The following is a 16,264-nucleotide window of genomic DNA, read 5'->3' on the forward strand; positions in this document are numbered from 1 at the left end:
AGAGGTCCCCAACCTTGTTGGCACCAGGGACTGGTTTCGTGGAAGACAATTTCTCCACGTACTGAGGTGGTGGGGGGGAACGGTTCAGGCAGTAATGTGAGCGATGGGAAGCAATGGGGAGCGGCAGATGAAGCTTCCCTCGCTCATGCACCACTTACCTCCTGCTGTGCGGCCCCGTTCCTAACAGGCCATGGACCAGTACCGGTCCTCGGCCTGGGGGTTGGGGACGCCTGCTATAATCAATTATAGTCATTATTCTTTCTGATATTCAAATTATCCCCAACTTGACCAGTGGGAGCTTCTTTTAGTCCTCTCTCTTTGGCTATGACTCCATTAGTCTTTGAGTATTTACTTGTTTTCTAGCACAAGATAACTCAAACTCATCTTTCAATAACAATCTTATCTTTCACTTTCCCTGCCCCAAACTCGAATCAGCCATTTACCACAATTAGACCTGGTTCCTTTTTATGGAATAAAAAGAAATCTGGTTCATACTGATACTTCCATTACAAATTTAACACTACGGTGTTTTTTTCTAATCTTCTTTTCTTCTATATATCTTTTTTCTCTTAGAATAAAAATCTTGATTACTAATAATTATAATACATTTCCTTACTGGTTTTTTCTTACAATATAGATAAAATAGCTGCAAAATTATAATATGAATATTACTGCCAAGAATAAACTTAACAATAACAATAAGCCTTCTTTACAGTTTTTTTTTTTTAATTTATTTATTTATTTTTGGCTGTGTTGGGTCTTCATTTCTGTGCAAGGGCCTTCTCTAGTTGTGGCAAGTGGGGGCCACTCTTCATCGCGGTGCGCGGGCCTCTCACTGTCGCGGCCTCTCTTGTTGCGGAGCTCAGGCTCCAGACACGCAGGCTCAGTAATTGTGGCTCATGGGCCTAGTTGCTCCGCGGCATGTGGGATCTTCCCAGACCGGGGCTTGAACCCATGTCCTCTGCATTAGCAGGCAGACTCTCAACCACTGCGCCACCAGGGAAGCCCTACAGTTCTTTTTATAATTAGAACATATTCTACCAAGCCTATAAAGGTGATTGTGTTCTAGACCAAAAGAAACTAAGAGAGAAAACAGCCAAAAGCAAGGTGTGACCTTACACTGTTTTCTGATTTAAAAAACAAAACAAAACAAAAACAGCTATAGAAGATATTCATGGAATATTAGGGAAAATTTAAATATGGACTGGATATTGGAATACATTATGGAATCATTAATTTTCTTAGGTATAACAATGGCTCTATAATTATTTGAATATTATCATTAGTACTAAGACATTTGGGAAAAATAGAGTGACTACCAGTAATTGTAATCTTGTGTCAACTGATTTATCTAGAGTGTATAGCTAACATACAAGGTTTTGTGAATTTATTTTCATAATGGTCCTGGTAAACTTTAGCAAGTATAAGAAAAAAAAATCTAGACTTTAGCTACACTGATAATGTTTCATTTCTTTAAAAATAAAATATTCACAGTTGTTAAATCTGGATAAATACATGTGCCTTAAGTTGTTCTACTGACTTTTCCATAACCTTTTAAATCTTCAAAAAAAATAAAGGACACTGAACTTTAAAAATTATATAATATAAAATCTTAACTCTTACAAAAGTCAATAATAACATATAAAGCAAAATATCACACTTACTCTGAGAAGTATTTCTGTGGCTATGTTAAACTTAAGATGAAGGAGCTCCTGCAGTTCTAGAATTGATCCTTGGTACTGTATTATATTTTTCTCTTGCAAATCATATGATGGAGTTTCCAATAAAATTAACTTCAATTTCTCAATTAACTATAAGTAAAAGTAAAAATATAAAGTAAAAATTTACGATTAAAGTAATCTGACACACAAAGAAAAAGTGAAATGGGGGACGTTTTATCACTTTTGAATTGAGGAACACATCACCAGTAAAACATATAAAAATACTTTTCTGTATTTATTCTATTATTTAAGATCCTGGAAAAATAAAATATTTCCTCCAAAAGCTCCACTATAAGAATTCTATACTATGTGTAACAGAGCTGTCATTAGCGAGCTGATAGAGGAGGCACAGCTTGTCACTACTTAAGACTGTGGAACAATAGAAACAATAACAAAATGATGAGGAGGAGGAGAGTGAGGAGAAAGAGGAAGAGGAGGAGGAGGAGAATTACTAACATTTACTGAATGCTTACTATTTGCCAGGAACTGTTCTAAATGCTTTATATGTTTTAATCCATTTCATCCCATCATAACTCTATAAGGTAGGTACTGTTGATTGTGCCTATATTATAGATGAGGAAACTGAGGCAACCTGGTTCCACCAGTAAGGAGCTTGGAAGACACCACTCAATCCTAACAAGTGAAAAGCTGAACAGACTGAATAACCAACCACTATTCTTTGTTCCATAAAAGAGGGGAGGACACAGAGCAAATCCCTGTCCCCAAGATTGGAGAGACCTACAGGTGAATACAGGGAGTCAGTTTATCAGAGCAGAATGTCAGGAGCAGAAACCACTGCAGGAACCAGTGCCAGGTCTGTAAACCTGAACTGTAAACAATGAATTGCTGGGAACTCAGGGTGGAAAACTCTGAGAGTTAACTAAGCCCATGCACCACAACTACTGAGCCCATGTGCCACAACTACTGAGACCGCATGCCACAACTGCTGAAGCCCATGTGCCTAGAGTCCATGCTCTGCAACAAGAGAAGCCACCGCAATGAGAAGCCTGCGCTCCACAACGAAGAGTAGCCCCTGCTCAGTGCAACTAGAGAAAGTCCGTGCGCAGCAACAAAGACCCAACGCAGCCAAAAACAGATAATATGCAATGGCAAGAATACTGTATGATGAATCCATTAGCATCCAAACACTTCATGGAAGGCTCTTTGGAGTCTTTGGAAAGTCAGAGTAATGCCCATCTAAGGTCTCATAGGGGACCGTAAGCAAGTCACAACCCGTTTCTTCATATGTAAAATGAATCTCATAAGCTTGTTTTCCAGATTAAATTAGGCGAGCATGTTATGACCGTAACAGTCTGGAGTTATTCCATTTTATAGCAACATGGAGAAGTAAACCACAGTGACAAGAAGCACAACATGGCAGAAATAGAAACAACAAGCATTAGAGGATAAAAGGACCAAGAGGAGTGAATTCCTTCTAGTTTCTAATATTATGTAGGTGTGTCTAAGTGTGGATTCCTTTCTTTGTATCCTAACTTGGGATTTGCTGGGTTTCTGAGGATTCTGGAAAATCGTCAGCCACTATCTCTTTGAATATTGTCTCCCTCATTCTTCTGTGTCTCTCTGTCTCCTTCTGGTACTCCTTATCAATATACGTTTAGTCCTTTTTGCTCCATCATACATGTCTGTTAACTACTCTTTGATATTTTTCATCTCTTTATCTCTCTGTGCTGTATTCTGATAAATTCTTCAGTCTAACTCCTGACTCACTCATTATTAAGAATTCTCAGTAGAGACATTTTTGTTTTCCCTTCATTAAGCTAAACGTTGAGCCAATCAAGCTCTTAACATCTCCCTTTGCAAAGTAGGTTTTCCCCTATTTATCCACATTACCATTTTGAGGTTCCCAGCCATAAAAGTGTCTCTGATCCAACTTGCTACCTTCCTTGTACCCTAGGCTTTGCCTCCTGATTGCCCTTTAAACCAGTGCTAAGCCACCAGGGGTTAACAAATAGACACTCTCTGGGAGGCCACTGACTTTGAGACTTGCCCACTTTTCTGAATTGTTTTATGGCCTCCAAGATTCTCCTTTGCCTTCTTTTGAGCTAGGCAATGGATTTAAATGTCGTTAAATTTTTTTTCCTAGCATTTTTAAGTGCATTGGTAATGTGGTAGCTCCTCAGGTTAGCCTATCCATCCGATTTGCAGAAACAGAAGGTAGGATATTCTTATTCATCTTTGTACTTCCAGTGCTTAAAAGAGGTGCCTGGCTCATAGTTAACATTAAAAAAAACGTGTAGTGAATCACTGAATGGTGCACAATTCTGGCTGAGGATAAAACCATACATTTTTGCACTCGAGCTATCTACATAAATGGATGCAACTTGATTTTTTCTTGAATTAGATATACATACAGTTACTGTTTCAAATTTATGTTAGGCTGATCTTACCTAAGGTGGCAAGAGGTTTTTAGGAGTGCCAAAAATAAAAAAGAAAACAAAAAGATGAGCAAATATGTTTCTCCACAGCCAAGGAAGTAGTAGTGTTATTAACTGAAAAATACTTTATTTAATTTATTTCTATTTTTAGAGTCAATATAGACAATTGTAATTTACATAATTTAAAATTACAGAATAATACTTAAATACTTACATTTAGCACTAGTTTACTCTTCGCAGTCACTGCCTCAAAAGTCTCATTGGTTTCCTCTTTCCACAAGCTAATAAAAGTATTAATTTCTTGGGATATTGAAGGATCAGGACTGCCATCACATTGAATGTAGTGTTTCCACTGTGGAATAAAAATGTTTGAAGGTTCACACTGATGAAAATTCAACCAAAGATTAAATTACTTCTTTTTTGAAGCTTATAACCTTGTTTTCCATATTAGGCAAAAAACATATTATGACTTTAGTTACTTGAGATATCTCTAAAATAACCAAATTCCTCTTCATCAAAATAATTTAAAAGCCTCAATATTTCAAATAAATAGAAGTTCTATTTACTGTCATACTTTTATTTTTAAAAAAGTATTTACAAGTTGGTTTTGTTTTGCTTTCCTCTCTAATCATATAGCTCCTGTATGTACAAAAGCCAACACTTGAGCTAATTTCTACTTCTCAAATGACTACTAATTGTTAACTGCCACTGTCATTTTAGTATTAGTCCTTCCATTCATTTTGTAGTCTATGCAAATTCTACATTTGTAATCTTATTGTACTTACAATTTTTTTGTTTTAAATTATACTATAATCTTTTGCCATATTATTACAGTTTTTCCTTTTTATCCTGATAATCATCTACATTGTTTCCAAAGTTACACTGTTTTGAGCAACACTAGATTGCCTTAGGCTCAAACTTTTTATATTTTAATTTAGGATAATTTCCTCAGTATAGATTGTCCCAAATTAAATCAGAGTAAAAGGATATAAAAATTTCAAGGATCTTATTACTGACAAATAGATTTCTACAGAGCTATATGAATTTACTTTGCTACAAGCAATGTGAGAGATATTTGTCAGATTAGAGATTTTTTTATAGACAAATTTAAAGTTTCTTGTTATTTAAACAGATATTGGATTATAACTCCCTCTTGTGGTACAAAAGTATTAGCTAAATAAATAAAATCAGTCTTACCTGAGAAAGCAATCTACTATCTCGTTTCAATTTCTCTGCTTCAGGAAAACATGCCTCTAATAAATAAAGTTCTTCAAGCTCTTCATTTCTTCTTTCTAGATCCTGTTTCATGGGGATAGATACATTGATCTCTTCTTTAATTTCAGCTTTGTGTTTCATAAGTAGCACCTAAAATTTACTTGACAAGTATTTAATTTCAAGATGAATACTACAATCAGTTTAAATGTAACTGATATTTCCAAAAGTTTTCATCTGAAACAGTGGTGTGCGAAGTGTGATCTGCAGAATCCTGGTGGGTCTCCCAAACTTTTTCAGGATCTGTGAGGTCAAATCTATTTTAATAATAATACTAAGACTTTATTCGCTTTTTTTGCAGTGTACACATTTGCAAGATGGTGTAAAACTGCTGGCGCCTTAGCGCAAATCAAGGCATAAGCTATACTAGTGGTCATATTCTTCAGGGGAGAGGGGTGATAGCAGTCAGTTTCACATAAGAATGACCTGATGAAGAAGTGAAATTTATTAATTTTATTAGATGTCAAACCTTAACTATATGCCTTTTTAATATTCTGTGTGATAAAATGGGAAGTATGCATAGAGCACTTCTGCTACATAACAGAGGACAATGCTATCTTCAGAAATAAACATTTATGCAACTATTTGAGTATTCTGTCAGACATTCTGTCAAAAATGAATGAATTGAGCATGTCACTTTCAGGAAACAACTCAAAGTATTTGTTGCCAGTGATAAAATTCAAGCTTTCAAATAAAAACTTGAATTTTAGAAAACCTATATCCACCACCAGGGAGCCTGACAGTTTCCCAATCCTTAAAAACTTTTCTGATTTGACTGGAGATGATACTAATGCATATGATTTTTTTTTTTTTTTTTTTGGATAATGAATGATAAAAATATGTCAACATTTGGAAGCAAATAATTCAGTGAACCAATTTTTTCCAAGCAATCAGTGCATTATGTTGCAAAATCATGCGTGGAAACAAGATCTACTCAAAGTGTAAGAAGAGATCAAGGTTTTAGTATAATAGAGTATGTAAAGTTCGTTGATTTGGTTTCAGATTCCACATTAAGGTGCTACCACGTATCTAGTTTCAGTATAGTATCAAAGAAGAATATCCACAATTATCTGAAAGGCTCTTACAACATTCCTCCTTTTTCCAACTACATATCTGTGTGATGCCAGATTTTCTTCACATACTTCAGTCAGAACAACATATTGTAACAGATGGAATGATGAAGTAGGTATGAGATCCAGTTGTCTTCTGTTAAGTCAGGGATTAAAGAGATTTTAAAAATATAGACAATGCCACTTATTTCCCTAATTAAAAATATATAGGGACTTCCCTGGCAGTCCAGTGGTTAAGACTTCGCCTTCCAATGCAGGGGGTGTGGGTTCGATCACTGGTCAGGGAGCTAAGATCCCACATACCTCTTGGCCAAAAAACCAAAACATAAAACAGAAGCAATATTGTAACAGATTCAATAAAGCCTTTAAAAATGGGCCACGTCAAAAAAAAAAAAAAAAAAAAATATATATATATATATATATATGTGGTGATGGATGTTAACTAGACTTATTGTGGGATCATTTCACAATATATACAACTATCGAATCATTATTTTGTACACCTAAAACCAATATAATTTAAAATGTCAATTATACTTCAATAAATATATATATATACTGTAATTGTTTTTTTAAATGTTAATGTATTTACTTTTTATTCATGTTTATGTTTAACAATGTTTAATCTCTATTAATATAATAGATATTTTTAAGTTTTTGTTTTAATTTCTAATATAGTAAATATTGATAAACATAAACAAAAACTCCTTGGGGATCTTCACTTTTTAATAGTAATGAGGTTTTGTCCTGAGATTAAAATATCACAGAACTACTGATCCAATAATGAAAAATTCTGGTGAAAAAGAGAAGTGAAATTTTAAAAGGAGAGGTAGAATTTGAACATTTTTTGGTCCCTATTTAATTATCTATACGACAGATTGAGAATAATAACTTAATGGTTACAAGCATGGGCTCTGAAGCAAGACTACTTCTGTCTAAGTCCTGGCTCTGAAATTTATTAGCTGCTTAATCTCTCTATTCCCCAATTTCCTGATTTGTGAAATGTGGGTAATAATTTACCAACCATAACTTTATGGTAGGATCAAATGAATTAAACCAGTTCATATAGGCCTAAATATTACTGGTAGCTATGGGGGAGAATGACGTTAAATGGCCAAACAGATCTGATAGCCACATAGTTTGTCTTCAGTAATAATAGCATTAATGTTTATTTACTTTTGCTTCAAGTTTTCGCAATTTTTCTTTCTCAGTTCGTTGTATGTCAAGTCTTTCCATTTCTTCTTTTTCATATTTCACACGGGCTTCCTCTAAAGAACAACAACAAAAGAAATCTTTAGTCTGTTTTTAAGCCCTTAAAGTTATTTCAAATATTTAAGATGCAGTAATGGAATATTTGATAGAAGTCACAACCTTTATTGTGTGGTAGAAATAAAACTGCTAGATTTCTTTCAAAAATGTAACATGACTCTCGGACTTCCCTGGTGGCACAGCGGTTAAGAATCCGCCTGCCAATACAGGGGACACGGGTTCAAGCCCTGGTCCAGGAAGATTCCACATGCCCCGGAGCAACTAAGCCTGTGCGCCACAACTACTGAGCCTGCACTCTAGAGCCCGCAAGGCACAACTACTGAGCCCACGTGCCACAACTACTGAAGCCTGTGTGCCTAGAGCCTGTGCTCTGCAACAAGAGAAGCCACCTCAATGAAAAGCCTGTGCACTGCCACGAAGAGTAGCCCCCGCTCTCTGCAACTAGAGAAAGCCTGCGCACAGCAATGAAGACCTAACTCAGCCAAAAATAAATAAATAAAAATAAATTAAAAAAAAAAAAGTAACATGACTCTCAAAATTTCTGGGTCACAATGATATTTCTCTTCTCCAAAAAGTTTATAGCAATCCAATAATGATTTTTTTTTTTTTTTGTAATGTCTGAAACATTTATATTAACATGTTTCCATACAAATAACCCAATGAAAGTTTAGTATTAGTTGTTTTGTTTGTTTTTTTATACTGCAGGTTCTTATTAGGCATCAGTTTTATACACATCAGTGTATACATGTCAATCCCAATAATGATTTTAATCAATGAAAAATGACAAATCTATCATGGGTAATTAAGGAGAGGTAAAATCTTCAGAAGATTTCCATAACCTTGTGACATCTACATCATCAGAAGTAACTATCTTAATCTTCCCTTGCTTACACTATTAAAAAACAAAATATGAAATATATGTTGAAGAATATGAGTTTAACCCAATATAATAAAACATTCCCCAAGATGTAGATCCTGATACTGTATTATTATCATGAGTCACCTAAAAAAGATTTATATGATTATACATTAAAAAATCAACATGGAAACTAAGAACAGACATTTAAAACCTGAATCTGAATCAACAGATATTCTTCATGCTAAAAGCTACAACCATCTGAAATATTCAGATTGTTTTTTTAACATCTTTATTGGAGTATAATTGCTTTACAATGTTGTTAGTTTCTGCTGTATAACAAAGTGAATCAGCTATATGCATATGTATATCCCCATATCCCCTCCCTCTTGTGTCTCCCTCCCACCCTCCCTATCCCACCCCTCTAGGTCATCACAAAGCACTGAGCTGATCTCCCTGTGCTATGCAGCTGCTTCCCACTAGCTGTCTATTTTATATTTGGTAGTGTATATATGTCAATATTACTCTCTCACTTTGTCCCAGCTTACCCTTCCCCCTCCCCGTGTCCTCAAGTCCATTCTCTACGTCTGTGTCTTTATTCCTGTCCTGTCGCTTGGTTCATCAGAACCTTTTTTTTTTTTTTTTTAGATTCCATATACATGTGTTAGCATATGGTATTTGTTTTCTCTTTCTGACTTACTTCACTCTGTATGACAGACTCTAGGTCCATCCACTTCACTACAAATAGCTCAATTTCGTTTCTTTTTATGGCTGAGTAACATTCCATTGTATATATGTGCCACATCTTCTTTATCCATTCATCTGTCGATGAACACTTAGGTTGCTTCCATGTCTTGGCTACTGTAAATACTGCTGCAATGAAGATTGTGGTACATGACTCTTTTTGAATTATGGTTTTCTGGGCATATGGTATATGCCCAGTAGTGGGAATGCTGGGTCATATGGTAGTTCTATTTTTATAAACTATTCAGATTTTTAAAGTCACTTTTTATTATTTTAAATGACCAAATTTTCATTAATTTTTACTGGACATTCTTTAACAAATGAAAGTCCTCTTTAAACTTGACAAATAAATATTATTAAACTATAAGAACTTAGGCTGCTCTGTATATTTCTTGCTAGTGTATATTCCCCATATTTAATTTGAGTTTCAGAATTCTTACTACACAATCAGTACCAATGCTCTTAATTTAATCAATAAGTATAAACGTCTTACACTTAATTTAATTAAGATAGGGTTGCCATATTTAGCAAATAAAAATATAGGATGCTCAGATGAATTTGAATTTCAGATAAACAATGGACTCTTTTTTTGGTTCAAGTATATCCTAAACATTGCATGAGGCAAATTATCCCAAATTATCCACTGTTTATCTGAAATTCAATTTAACTGGGCATCCTGTATTTTAACTGGCAACTCTCCTTCAAGATATACCTGAAAATGATTGGCGTGTACTAACAGAAATTTCTGGGTACCCTTTAAATAGTAAATAGCTATTATAAAACAGATTAAATTCAAAAAATTAAAAATTTTGAAAACTGTTTTTAAAAAGTATTGACTGGATGACAGAAATACAAACCTATTGTTAGTATTACCTGCATATGACAATAGTTATCACTGTGTGTTTTATACCTTCCTCCTTTTGTCGTTTCTCCTCCTCCTCTTGTAGCTGCTTCAACCGGTCAGCTTTGGTGATTCTCTTTTTCTTACTGCCAGACTTAATAAAGGCCACAACTTTTAAAAAGCTTATTCACATGTACTCAAATTACTTAAAAACACATATCCCTCAACTAGCAATTATGAAAAACACTTTTACTTTCATGAATCCAGTCTTCTACTCATTCAAATAAGACTGCCTATTAAGTGCAAAGCCTTGACTCAGTGCCTTGAGGACAAAGTATGGAAACAAGTAGGAAAATTAACATATAAATTATTCAAAGGCAAGAGTGACAGTGACAAGTATATACAATTTAATTCTCTCATTCTCAGTTTTCACATCTTTAAAGTGGTGCTAAATAAAACCTCATTTCATTTTTGTAAGGATTAAAATAAAATATATGTAAAAATATCTTTAACACAGCTACATGTCTATAAAAATTAAAGATATTTTTATGACTAACAGATATAGAGTTATTTTGCAAGTGTGGAGTAAGGCCAAATTGTTTTCAACAGCTGGGATCAAGTAAAATTTTTATAGAGTATCTAATATTTAAGTTTGTGCCCAAAAGATTTTAACATTCAGATATGAGAGGAAGATACTCCAAGAAGAGGGAAAGGCAGGCATAAGATATGGAGTTGGGAGAGCACTGGATAGGCCCTAGGAAAACCCCAAGAAGAGGTAATGATGGACATAAGAATGGAAAAGAAGGTTGGAGCCTATGCTGTAGAGATTGGACATTATGCTAAAAGAATTGGAAACCCCCTAAAAGTTTTCCAGGTCTGTGGCTATTATCTGGAAAACAAGCCTGGTGTTAGGGGAAAAAATGATTGTAAAGATGATACATTTTGGCTACTATTAACAATAATTAATAAAGTCATGACAATGGAAATGCTGATGGGGAATGGATCCAATAAATATTTTATAAGTTAACTTATTTGATAATGATTAAAACTGGAGTCATGGAGAGGAAGGAGTCAGAGAAGAATCAAAAAAGAAGAATAGTAGTCCCGAAGATGCAAACTTGAAAGAGAAACTGTTTAGAGAAATTTAATTAGTATGAAGTGCTGCTGGACCATCCAGGCAATGCTTGCAGGCTTTGAAACTGAAGAACTGAGATGTAGCAAAGAGATCAGGGCTACAGAATACAGATTTGAGGACTATCTTGGTGATGACCGCCTCCCCTCCATTTTCCCTAGGGGAGAGTATGGAAAGAGAAGTGCACCACCTAAATTTAGGAATCAACTGAGTGGTTAATCCTAGGGATACACAGACTCTTGGATGACCACCTGCTTTTTGGCTTACCTACTGCAGGATGCTCCATTGGAGTCTCTAATCCATTAGCCCTATCACTTTTTCACCATTCATCAACCCCCGCATACTGTCACTTCTTCCTTACCCTGGTTAGATTTCACAGTTCATCACATAATCACTAACTTATATATCTCTGCCTTCCCTATTTTCCTCTCCCTCTGAGAAGCTCAGCCGGCAAATTCCTAGTTCTAGTTAAACCCAACTCTCCACTTATTCTGAGCTACCAATAGGAGCAGCTGAACCTTGCCAGAGAGAAATACATGAGCTCAAATTTGTGAGCACACATTTTAAACAGGCTCTAAGCACCATACAGTATTCTTATTGTTATTTCATTCTCTTCACTCTTCCAAAATCCTCTCCTCTTTCCTACTCTCAACTGTTGACTTTACCTCTTACATCACTAGAAACTTTTAAGAATAAGCTCCTTTACACACCAGATCTTTATTTTTTTTATTTTTTTTTATTTTTGACTGTGTTGGGTCTTCGGTTCGTGCGAGGGCTTTCTCTAGTTGCGGCAAGTGGGGGCCACTCTTCATCGCGGTGCGGGGACCGCTCTTCATCGCGGTGCGCGGGCCTCTCACCGTCGCGGCCCCTCCCGCTGCGGGGCACAGGCTCCAGACGCGCAGGCTCAGCAGCTGTGGCCCACGGGCCTAGTTGCTCCGCGGCATGTGGGATCCTCCCAGACCAGGGCTCGAACCCGTGTCCCCTGCATTAGCAGGCAGATTCTCAACCACTGCGCCACCAGGGAAGCCCCTACACACCAGATCTTTTAATCTACCTCTATCTTTGTCTTCCTTCCTTCCTGTTACACTGGATGAACTGGATGTACCTTCTGCTATTTAAGTCTGAATCCACCACTTGTACACTAGATCCTATCCCCTATTGCCTATATAAGACTTGGGTCCTGTAATTAACACCTCTAGTTATTCATAGATCTCTCCCTCCCTGGATTTCACATCCCTCTTCCTCTTTTGCTCCAATGCTGTTACCCTTTATATTAGACTGCCTAAAGGGAGTTGCCCACTGCTTTCACGTCCCCATTTTCTGCATGCCCCATTCTAATCAGGCTTTCATTTTTATTGTTCCATTGAAACCTCTCTTGTCATGGAACCTTAAGATGGCCATGTTTCCAATGACAATGGCCAATTTTCGGCCCTCATTTTACTCATCTGTTATCATTATTTGACGAAGTTTTCTTCTTCCATCTTGAAATATTTTCTTCATTAGGCCTTCAGGTTGGTACTATCTGAATTTGCTTCTTCCCTCCTTCTTAGACTTCTTCTCTGGTTTCTCCTCCTCAGATGTAGTTGATTAGTAACTTTAAAAATTATTTGTTCATATAGTCCCTAAAAGGATTTTGAAAAGCTATGTACCCCCTTCACACATTTTTAAGTTGACATTGAAAACTTTTTACCACAAGTTTAAATAAATTCAAATGTTGTACTTTCTAGTATATCATATATAAAAGAAAACTTTTACATCACTCCTTTAAATATATCCATCACTATTTAAAATATATCCAATGGATCTATCGATACATACTATAGTGATTTGACGGCCAATATCAAATAAAAAAATATGAACAAGCTTTTCTTTAATAAAAATTTTAATCCTTTTCTCTTTGAATTCATATTTCCATTCCACTTCCCCCACAGAATCTTATCCTAGTGTAATACACTTGAACAACTTTTGTTGATCTTCCTATCATATTTATGTTATAAAAATATGTATGAAAATTTTAATTTCCTTGACTCTAAGTTTCTAAGCAATACAAATTTTGCTCTGGATTGAGTTAATTTTATAATTATTTTCGGTACACAATTGAACAAAGCAACATTTTATATTACAAATTTTGATAGGTAAATATTAAAACATAAAAAGTAAAATTTTAGTAGATATGCGCCTTTTGATGAGATTGTCGGGTTTTTTCGTTTTCCTGGTTAGTTCATGATCCAAGGATAAATGTTAGCTATTGCTGAATGAAACAAGGATTCAGACAGATTCTATTTTAATTTTTATAGCTATAAGAAATGAGAAATTTGGTTTATATTAAAAAGCCGATGGGAATAGGTTTGTTACAGCTGTATCGTGCAGTTCTTTGAATTCTTTCCACAACATATGCCAAAAATTATATTGACTTACCAAAAAAATTACTCCTAGAGATAATCACTGATATTTGTAATGTTCTTCTTGTTTTGCTTTAAAGTTTTATTACATATGTATATGTTCCTAAACAATAGTTTTCTTACCTTTGAATTTTTTCATAAATCCAATTATACTTTATGTATACAATTGTAATTTACTTATTTATTGTCATAAAATATACATAACATAAAATATACCATTTTAACCATTTTTTAGTGTGCAGGTCAGTGGCATTAAGTACATTTACATTGTTGTACAACCATAACCTCCACCCAACTCCAGAACTTTTTCATCATCCCAAACCGAAACTCTGTATCCATTACACATTAACTCCCCTTCTGCCCCCAACCCAGCCCCTATCAATCACCATCCTACTTTTTGTCTTTATGAGGTTGACTACTCTAGATATTTCCTATAAGTAGGATAATACAATATTTGTCCTTTTGTGTGATTCACTTCTTTAGATACAAATTATGGTTTGTAAGATTCACCCAAGGGGGGATATAGCAGTAGCTGTATATTTTCACTGCTGAATAGTAACTCATTAAGTTATTTATCCATTCTTCTACTGATTGACATTGGATGGTTTCTAGTTTACTATCATGAATAATGCTGCTATAAACCTTTGAGTGTATGTATCCTGGTGTCCATACAAGAATTTCTCTACAATGTATACCTAGAAGTAAAACTGGTGGGTATGTGCATTTTCAATGTTGTTGAAGTTGAGTTTTCTAAAGTAATTATTCCAATTTACACTCTCATAATCATTATCCTAGTCAATATTTGTTAATTTCAGTATTTTGCTTCTCTGGCAGTTTTTTGTTTATTTAAAATATAGATACTTCTATCAGGCTAAAGAGGTACCCTTTAAGCTATTAAATGGTAAGGCACAGTAATTGAATTTTTAACTCCATCTAATTGTATGCATTTAATTTCTTACATTAAACCAATTCTGCCTCTCTGGAATAAGCTGAATTGGGTCATGATTTATTATCATTCTTGCTAACATTTTGTTTAGACATTTTGTATTAATGTTCATGTATGGGCTTCAATTTTCCTTTCTCTTGCTATTCTCAGGCTACCCCGGTAACTCAAAATTAATTAGGAATGCTTCCTCTTTTTTCATGCTCCAGAAGGATTTGTATAAAAGTGAAATAATTTATCTTTGAATGAAGGACTAGCTAACAAAGACTTACAGACCTAGAATTTTCTTTCTGGGAAAAATTTTAACCACTGATATAATTTCTTAAATGATTATAGGACTATTCAGGTTTTCTACTTCTTCATGAAATAGTGTGAGAAGGTTTTTTTTTTTCTATTTGTCTAATTCATCTAAATTTTCTAATTTATTGGCATATAAAGCTGTTCAAATTATGTCATTTATTGTTAAAGTCACGTCTCTCTTTTCATTCCTAATACAGGCATACCTTGGAGATACTGCGGGTTTGATTCCAGACCACCACAGTAAAGTGGTGGAATATTGCAAGTCATAAATTTTTTGGTTTCCCAGCCCATATAGAAGTTATGTTTACACTATACTGTAGTCTATTAAGTGTGCGATAGCACTGTGTCTAAAAAAATATACACACCTTAATTTAAAAATACTTTATTGCTAAAAAATGCTAACTATCATTTGAGCCTTTAGCAAGTCATAGGATTTGAAATATTGCAAGTATTACCAAAATGTGACACAGAGACACGAAGTGAGCAAATGCTATTGGAAAAATGGCACAGATAGACTTGCTCAACACAAACCTTCAATTTGTAAAAAATGCCATATCTGTGAAGTGCAATAAAGCAAAGCATGATAAAATAAGGAATGCCTGTATTAATTATTTATGCCATTTGTTCTTCTTGATAAAATTTACCAGAAAATTGTCAATTTTATCAGTATTTTCAGAGAAATAAATTGTGGCCTATTTATTCATTCAACTATTTTAAGAAATACTGAGAGTCTAATATGTGATAGGTATTTGAGATATATCAGTAAACAGAAATCCTTGTCTTAATGAACTTATATTCAAATGGGAAGAGAAAGACAAAAACTATAAACAAAATATTTAAAAATAATGTTTAAAATTGAGGACTAGTTGATTTACAGTATTAATATAAGTTTCAGGTATACAACATAGTGAGTCACAATTTTTAATGATTATACTCCATTTATAGCTATTATAAAATATTGGCTATATTCCCTGTGCTGTACAATATATCTCTGTGGTACAATAAACAAAATTGTAAAATAATTTATAAAATATTTTAGAAGATGAAAAGTGCTATGGGAGAAATCAAGGGGACACCAGACTGCAGGGGTCATTGGGGAAGGGATGAATTACAATTTTAAATACAGTGTTTAGGGTGGGCCTCATGGAGAAGGTAACATTTGAGTGAAGACTTGAAAGATATGAGGTTATAAATCCTCTCTATTGTATGTTTTATATTTTATTAATTTTTATATTTGTCTTTATTATTTCCTTCCTCCTCCTTACTTCGAGTTTCTTTTTCTTATTTCTTGAAGATGGTTTCGTTTCATTAATTTTTC

The 16,264-nt window shown here is 34.6% G+C and overlaps 1 protein-coding gene across 7 annotated transcripts in view; it reads right to left on the minus strand.

Annotated features, from left to right (window-relative positions):
* The window catches only part of DNAI7 (dynein axonemal intermediate chain 7), a 74,781-nt gene that overhangs the window by 47,318 nt on the left and 11,199 nt on the right, over positions 1–16,264 (minus strand). For 3 of the 7 annotated variants that reach the window (XM_059935468.1, XM_059935474.1, XM_059935467.1), the window contains 5 exons: positions 10,239–10,323; positions 7,636–7,727; positions 5,315–5,416; positions 4,332–4,469; positions 1,665–1,811 (listed from right to left, as the gene is read on the minus strand). In XM_059935468.1, the coding sequence (XP_059791451.1) occupies positions 1,665–1,811; positions 4,332–4,469; positions 5,315–5,416; positions 7,636–7,727; positions 10,239–10,323 (564 nt within the window). Of the gene's footprint in view, positions 1–1,664; positions 1,812–4,331; positions 4,470–5,314; positions 5,417–7,635; positions 7,728–9,284; positions 9,458–10,201; positions 10,324–16,264 lie in introns of those variants that run through there. The other 4 variants (XM_059935472.1, XM_059935471.1, XM_059935473.1 and 1 more) reach the window with 4 other exon arrangements.

This window comes from Balaenoptera ricei, chromosome 10, assembly GCF_028023285.1.
Source record: "Balaenoptera ricei isolate mBalRic1 chromosome 10, mBalRic1.hap2, whole genome shotgun sequence".
NCBI lineage: Eukaryota > Metazoa > Chordata > Mammalia > Artiodactyla > Balaenopteridae > Balaenoptera > Balaenoptera ricei.